General features: G+C 44.3%; 2 protein-coding genes across 3 annotated transcripts in view; one reads left to right on the top strand and one right to left on the bottom strand.

Moving 5' to 3' along the window:
- LRRC36 (leucine rich repeat containing 36) overlaps positions 1-6138 on the bottom strand; it is a 51144-nt gene extending 45006 nt beyond the window's left edge. Inside the window, exon 1 of the mRNA XM_017539219.2 lies at positions 6018-6138. Coding sequence (XP_017394708.1) covers positions 6018-6087 — 70 coding nt within the window. The 5' untranslated portion in view covers positions 6088-6138. The remainder of the gene's footprint in view (positions 1-6017) is intronic.
- A 42-nt stretch (positions 6139-6180) lies between these two features.
- KCTD19 (potassium channel tetramerization domain containing 19) overlaps positions 6181-6979 on the top strand; it is a 38419-nt gene continuing 37620 nt past the window's right edge. For both annotated transcript variants that reach the window (XM_037742292.1, XM_037742291.1), the window contains exon 1: positions 6181-6247. The gene's annotated coding sequence lies outside the window, so the exon portion shown is untranslated. The remainder of the gene's footprint in view (positions 6248-6979) is intronic.

Raw genomic sequence — 6979 nt, 5'->3', positions numbered from 1 at the left:
TAGAGACGGGGTTTCACCATGTTGACCAGGATGGTCTCGATCTCTTGACCTCGTGATCCACCCGCCTCGGCCTCCCAAAGTGCTGGGATTACAGGCTTGAGCCACCGCGCCCGGCCTGCATGTCATGTTTTATAGTACCTTGTGAACACAACAGAAGAGGGAGCTCCAAAACCTTGAAACTAAAAAAGCTATTCTGACCCACCTTTCGAGCCACAGAAAAGGATTATAGTCAAATCTTATATGAGGTTATTATTTTTTTAAAGGAGCAGAATGATAATTGTAAAATTAAAATCACTCCAGAAAGATGCATTCACAAATGAAAACTGTAACTTAATGTTTCAAGACAAGCTTAAAAACATCATAGCAATGTAGCAGCTCCCAAAATGTGGTCTCTAAGCCCCTGGAGGTCCCTGAGACATGTACAGGGGTCCATAAAGATAAAACTACTTTTTAAAAAGTATTTTCATAATAATATAAAGAAATTAATTATTTGGTTCAATTCATTCACTTCAGAGGGCAAAAAAAAAAAAGAAATTAATTGCCTTTTTTACAGTATTAACATTTACATTTATGGTATAAGAGCAAAAACTACTGGCACCTTAAGAATGAATCATGGCTGAGTTCAGTGGCTCACGTCTGTAATCCCAGCATTTTGGAGGCCGAGGCAGGTGGATTACTTGAAGTCAGGAGTTCAAGACCAGCCTGGTCAACACGGTAAAACCATGTCTCTACCAAAAATTAGCCAGGCATGGTGGAGCATGCCTGTGATACCAGCTACTCGGGAGGCTGAGGCAGGAGAATTGCTTGAACCCGGGAGGCAGGGGTTGCAGTGAGCTGAGGTCGGGCCACTGCACTCCAGCCTGGGCAACAGGGCAAGACTCTTGACTCAAAAAAATTAAAATAAAATAAAATAAAATGTTGATCTTTATAGTATGTGAATTATATCTTTTTAAAATGCACCTATCTCTACAAAAAAAAGAAAAAGAAAAAATTAGCTGGGCATGGTGGTATGAACCTGTAGTCCCAGCTACTCAGTAGGCAGAGTCAGGAGGATTGCTTGAGCCCAGCGCTGCAGTCAGCCATGATCATGCCACTGCGCTCCAGCTTGGGCAACAGAATAAGACCCTGTTTAAGAAAAAAAAGCAAAATAAAATAAATAAAATTTTCCTGACTTTGAAGGCAGTGTATTGGTAATTCTGTGGTATGTAATGATCTAACACCTTGTGAGTCTGTTACAATGTGACAAAAGCTAAGGACAATTATGGTTCCATCAATGACTCACAGCATTTCTCATGCCTTTCACTGCGGTCTGTTTTGAAGAGCAGACATTTTCAGAAGGAGCCTGAATTATCATTAAAATGATAAACTGCCACAAAGACAAACATTCTTTAATGATTCACATGAATGCATGTCTTAAGAGGTCATGGATTTGGTTTCTGTGTTTATAAAGAGTGAAGACAAATAAATCAGAGAACAAATCAAACACTGCATAGCATAAATGTCAAGAACAAAATAATGATCTTCCAATTTTAATACATGCGTTACATAACCCCAATGGGCAAAAATTTTCTCTTTGAAAACAGCAAATCAAGTAGTCTCTCTAATGAAAACCATTTACAGCTCATTTGGAAATTGAATTAACAACCTTTAACAAAGCTTGTTTATAATGACAATGAATGTTTCTAATAAATAAAACTTTTTTTAAAAAGACCTCAGGAGTCAACTTGAAAGATCGCCTATTAACTAAATTTAGGATAAATTGAACATCTATTATGATAATAACTATAATGGATTAAAACACACATTGAAATATATTGCTATGGTTTGAATGTTCCCTCCAAAACTCATGATGAAGTATATTAATTTATTCAGAGACAGGGTCTTACTTTGTCACTCAGCCTGGAGTGCAGTGGTACTATCATACTGCACTGCAGCCTCAAACTCCTGGGCTCAGGGGATCCTTCTATTTCAGCCTCCTGAGTAGATGGGACTACAGGTACACACCACCACACCCAGTTAATTTTTAAATTTTCTGTAAAGACAGGGTCTTGCTATGTTGCCCAGGCTGGTCTCAAATTCCTGGCCTCATCCTCCTCCCTGGCCTCCCAAAGTGTGTAAGCCACCATGCCCAGCCTTCATGTTGAAATGTAATTGCCAATGTAACAGTATTGGGAGGTGGGGCCTTAAGAGGTGATCAGGTTGTAGGGGCTTCATGCTGTTATTGTGGAGTTAGTTATGGGAGTTAGTTATCCTAATAAAGGAATGAATTCAGTCTTCTCCCTCTCTCTCTTTCTCTTTCTCTCTCTCTCTCTCCCCCCCTACCCCCACCTCCCCCTCCCTCTCCCTCTCCCTCCCTCTCCTTCTCCCTTTCCCACTCCCTCTCCCTCTCCCTCTCTTCCTCTCCGTCTCTCCCTCTCCCTCTCCCTGTCCCTCTCCCTCTCACTCTCCCTCTCTCTCCCTCTCATCTCATGCATGCACCTTCTGCCCTTCCACCATGAATGACCCTCACCAGGATGCTGGTACCATGCTCTTGGACTTCCTAGCCTCCAGAACCATGAGCCAAATAAACTTCTGTTCTTTATAAATTACCCAGGCATTCTGTTATGACAACAGAAAAGAGACTAAGACATATATATGTGTGTGTGTGTGTGTGTGTGTGTGTGTGTGTGTGTGTATACACACACACACATATATATATATATATATTTATTTATTATTTACTTATTTGTTTTGTGAGACTGAGTCTCACTCTTTCATCCAGCATGGAGTGCAGTGGTGCGATCTCAGCTCACTGCAACCTCTGCTTCCTTGGCTTAAGTGATTCTCCTGCCTCAGCCTCCTGAGTAGCTGGGATTACTGGCGCCCATCACCATGGCTGGCTAATTTTTTTTTTTGTATTTTTAGTAGAGATGAGGTTTCGTCATGTTGGCCAGGCTTGTCTTGAACTCTTGATCTCAGGTAATCCGCCCGTGTCGGGCTCCCAAAGTGACTGGGATTGCAGGTGTGAGCCACTTGCCCAGCTCTAAGACATATATTTAAATCGATGAGTTTATAATGGTAGTGAGAAAGCAAAACAGTCCTCACTCGTCACCTTTAGAGAATGCTAAGAAAATAACTCATTATTCTGAAAGCTGGAACATCAGGTGAAAAACATCAAGTTTTATGCTGCCTTTTCTACACAAACTGTACCTCAGGATAAGCAAACAGTTGATGTGAGGAAATTTCTCTTTATAGAAGTATTACAGCTAATGAAGAAGAATTAAAGAAATAGACAATTACCATTTTGCAATCCCTAATGAATTAACTCAGATAATCATATTCAGTGGCTGATATCACAAAAAGAACACTAGGCACTATATACTTCCTAATATAAACATACACCATTATCTATGAAATCATCTTGCAAACAAACAAACAAAAAAAATCCAACCCAAATCTGATGAAGCCTCATCTAAATACCAATTCACAGGAAGTACAGGGAACATGGGAAAATGTTAGACATGTTAGGAATGCAATGAGCAAAATTCAGGTTATAGTAAACTCTTTCTTCAAAAACAATTGAAAATGCGAGGGAAAAAAGGGAGAGCCTACAGATCAAATAAGATTTAAGACATATATCAACCAATTGCAATATATGGACCATGTATGGATTCTAATTTTAAAAAATTATAGGACAATTGGAGAAATAAGAACACTAGTTGGATAGTTCGTGATATCGAGAAATTACTGTTCACTTTGGGAGGCTGAGTCGGGTGGATCACTTGAGGTCAGGGGTTCAAAACCAGCCTGGCTAACATGGTGAAACCCCGTCTCTACTAAAAATACAAAAAAAATTAGCCTGGTATGGTGGCACACACCTTAAATCCCAGCTACTCGGGAAGCTGAGGGAGGAGAATTGCTTGAACCCGAGAGGCAGAGGCTGCAGTGAGCCAATATCATGCCACTGCATTCCAACCTGGGCAACAGAGGCAGACTCCTTCTCAAAAACAAAACAAAACAACAAAAAAAGAAATTACTATTAAATTTTTTAGGTTGCATATGTGATTTTTTAAAAAGTGTTCTTATCTTTTAAAAATACATACTGGCCAGGTGCTGTGGCTTGCGCCTGTAATCCAAGCTTTTAGGGAGGCTGAGTCGGGTGGATCACTTGAGGTCAGGAGTTAGGGACCAGCCGGACCAACATGGCAAAATCCCGTCTCTACTAAAAATACAAAATTAGCTGCGCATAGTGGTAGGCACCTGTAGTCCCAACTACTTGGGAGGCTGAGGCAGGATAATCACTTGAAATGGGGAGGCAGAGGTTGCAGTAAGCTGAGATTGTGCCACTGCACTCCAGCCTGGGCGACAGAGCAAAACTCTATCTGAAAAATAATAAATAAATAAAATACACACTGAAATATTAATAGAGGAAATCATATACTTGGGATTTGCTTCAAAATAGTATAGGGGGTTGGGGTTGGGTGGAGGATAGGTGAAGTATACATGAAATAAGCTTGGCCATGAATTTATGATAAATGTTGAGGTAGGGTAATGGAGTTCATTATTCTGTTATCTCTACTCTTGTATATATTTGAAAATTGCCACAATATAAAATTGTAAAATAAGTGATATATGCGTATATATGTAGAGAATATTTCTGGAAAGCTATCCAAGATACTGATAACAGTAGTTGCCTTTGGGAAGCAGAACTAGGCCTATGAGACAGGGACGGCGGAGTCAAAACTTACTTCTCACTGTACAATTATTATATTACCCATAGAATAAATTGCATTATTTTAATAGTCAAAATGAATAAATAATTATATATATTTCCCCTCTCTACCAAATAATTAATCACTAGACTACCAACATGCTCTAGTATATCCTGTTCTGGTATAACTCTTGACTGCACAACATATGCTTGCTTCAGCTACCATCCATTTCTGTAGTCTCCTTTACAGCCAAACATTTCAGCAAAAGTTCTTACTTTCACTGTCTCCTCCCTTCATATTTTTTTCATACCACTCCAATCTGGTTTCACTCTTCCCCACTCTCCCAAAACTCCCCCTGTCAAAGTCACCAGTGAATTCCATGTTGCTAAATCTAACAGACACTCTGCATTTAACTTGCTCAGCCTGTGAATAGCATTTGGCAGAGTTGACCATTGCTCTCTCCATACGATACCCCTTCTTAAATTCTAAGATACCACATTCTTCCTCCATTCAACCTCTAAACATTGAACTATTCCAAAATTGAGTCTTAAGCTTTCTTTCTCTTCTCCATCGACATTCTCTAGCTGAGTTCATTCACTCCTGTGGCTTTAAATGCCATCTATTGCTAATGTCTCCAAAACTTACATCTCTAACCCTGACCTCTCCTCTGAGATCCAGACCCATATATCCAACTGCCTACTTAGTACCTTACACTTGGATGTCTAATAGGCTTATTTTATTTTACGTTTTGAGAGAGAGTCTCGCTGTGTAGCCCAGGCTGGAGTGCAGTAGCGCAATCTCGGCTCACTGCAACCTCTGCCTCCAGTGTTCAAGCGATTTTCCTGACTCAGCCTCCTGAGTAGCTGGGATTACAGACACGTGCCACCACGCCCGGCTAATTTTTGTATTTTTAGTAGAGACGGGGGTTTCACCATGTTGGCCAGGCTGGTCTCAAATTCCTGACCTCAGGTGACCCACCCGTCTCGGCCTCCCAAGGTGCTGGAATTGCAGGCGTGAGCCACCGCGCTCGGCAGTTCTGTCACCTGCCGCAGGATCTCCTGTTCACTTTGTTTCTCCTACTCTACTTCTCACTCCCTTCTTCTCTCTCAATTCCTCGGGCTCTGCCCCAGACTCCCCTGTTACTTCAGTTCCTCCACCTCCACCTCCCTGTAACCTTCTGCCTCAAGTTACCCCTCCTCAGCCTCAGGTACTGCTCCTCTGTGGTTCGCTCGCCTCTATTTCAGGTTCCCCTGCTTCCTCTTCAGTTTTCTTCCCACAGCTTCTGACCCTACATTCCCGGTCCAGACCCTCCCGGCCAGACCCTACCCGGTTGCTCCGAGGTCAGCGCCCCCAGGCGGCGGATGCCTTCCTCGTCCAGCTCCCATTGTTCCGCCATACCCGGCCGCCGCTCGCCTGTAGCCGCCCGCGGGACGGCCCGGTGCGGGCCAGGCCCCGCCCACGGCCCCGCCCCGCCCCCCCGCGCGCCGCCGCGACCCCGGGAGCCGTTATTGCCCGGGTCACGCGCCCGCCCGCCCGCAGCTGGAGCCGCGACCATGGTACGGACTGGCGGGGGCGCCAAAGGCACCAAAGCGGCGAATGGGAGCCGCCGTTGTGGCCCATGATTAGGGCTACCGTGTTCGAGACCTTGCTCTGGGGCATGGGAGAGAGAGAGGGGTCCCCAGCTGGGAAGGATTTGGGGGGCTGGCTCTGAGGAGTTAGAAAGACGCGCTGTCTTGAGGGATGAAGTGTTCTGGCTCTGAGGATGTGGGGGACTCCCTGTCTGAAAACTGGGGGGGGTGCCAGTTTGACCAGGTGAAGGTCTTCATATCTCAGCGCTGGGAGATGCTGACTCTGGGGCAAGGCGAGGGTGTGTGTTGGGGGGGATCCAGATCTGAAGGATTGGAGTGTGAGGACAGCTCTCTAAGGCATGATGGGGAGCTCCAGATCTGAAAGGTTGGCAATCTTGGCTCTGAGGAGTTCAGGTCCTGTCTTTAGAGCATGAGGTGTTCTGGCTCCAGAAATTGACTTGGACGGGCTGGGCTCAGTGGCTCACACCTGTAATCCCAGCACTTTGGGAAGCTGAGGTGGGCAGATCACCCAATTCGAGACCAGCCTGGCCAACATGGGAAACTGTCACTACTAAAAATACAGAAGTTAGCTGAGCGTGGTGGCACGGCCTGTAGTCCCAGCTACTTGGGAGGCTGAGGCAGGAGAATTGCTTGAACCCGGAAGGTGGAGGTTGCGGTGAGCCGAGATCACATCGCTGTACTCCAGCCTGGGCGACCTGA

Source organism: Cebus imitator, unplaced genomic scaffold (assembly GCF_001604975.1).
Source record: "Cebus imitator isolate Cc_AM_T3 unplaced genomic scaffold, Cebus_imitator-1.0 Scaffold118, whole genome shotgun sequence".
NCBI classification, from domain to species: Eukaryota; Metazoa; Chordata; class Mammalia; order Primates; family Cebidae; genus Cebus; species Cebus imitator.
Note: the sequence above shows the minus strand (reverse complement) of the source record. Positions and strands in the feature narration are given on the sequence as shown.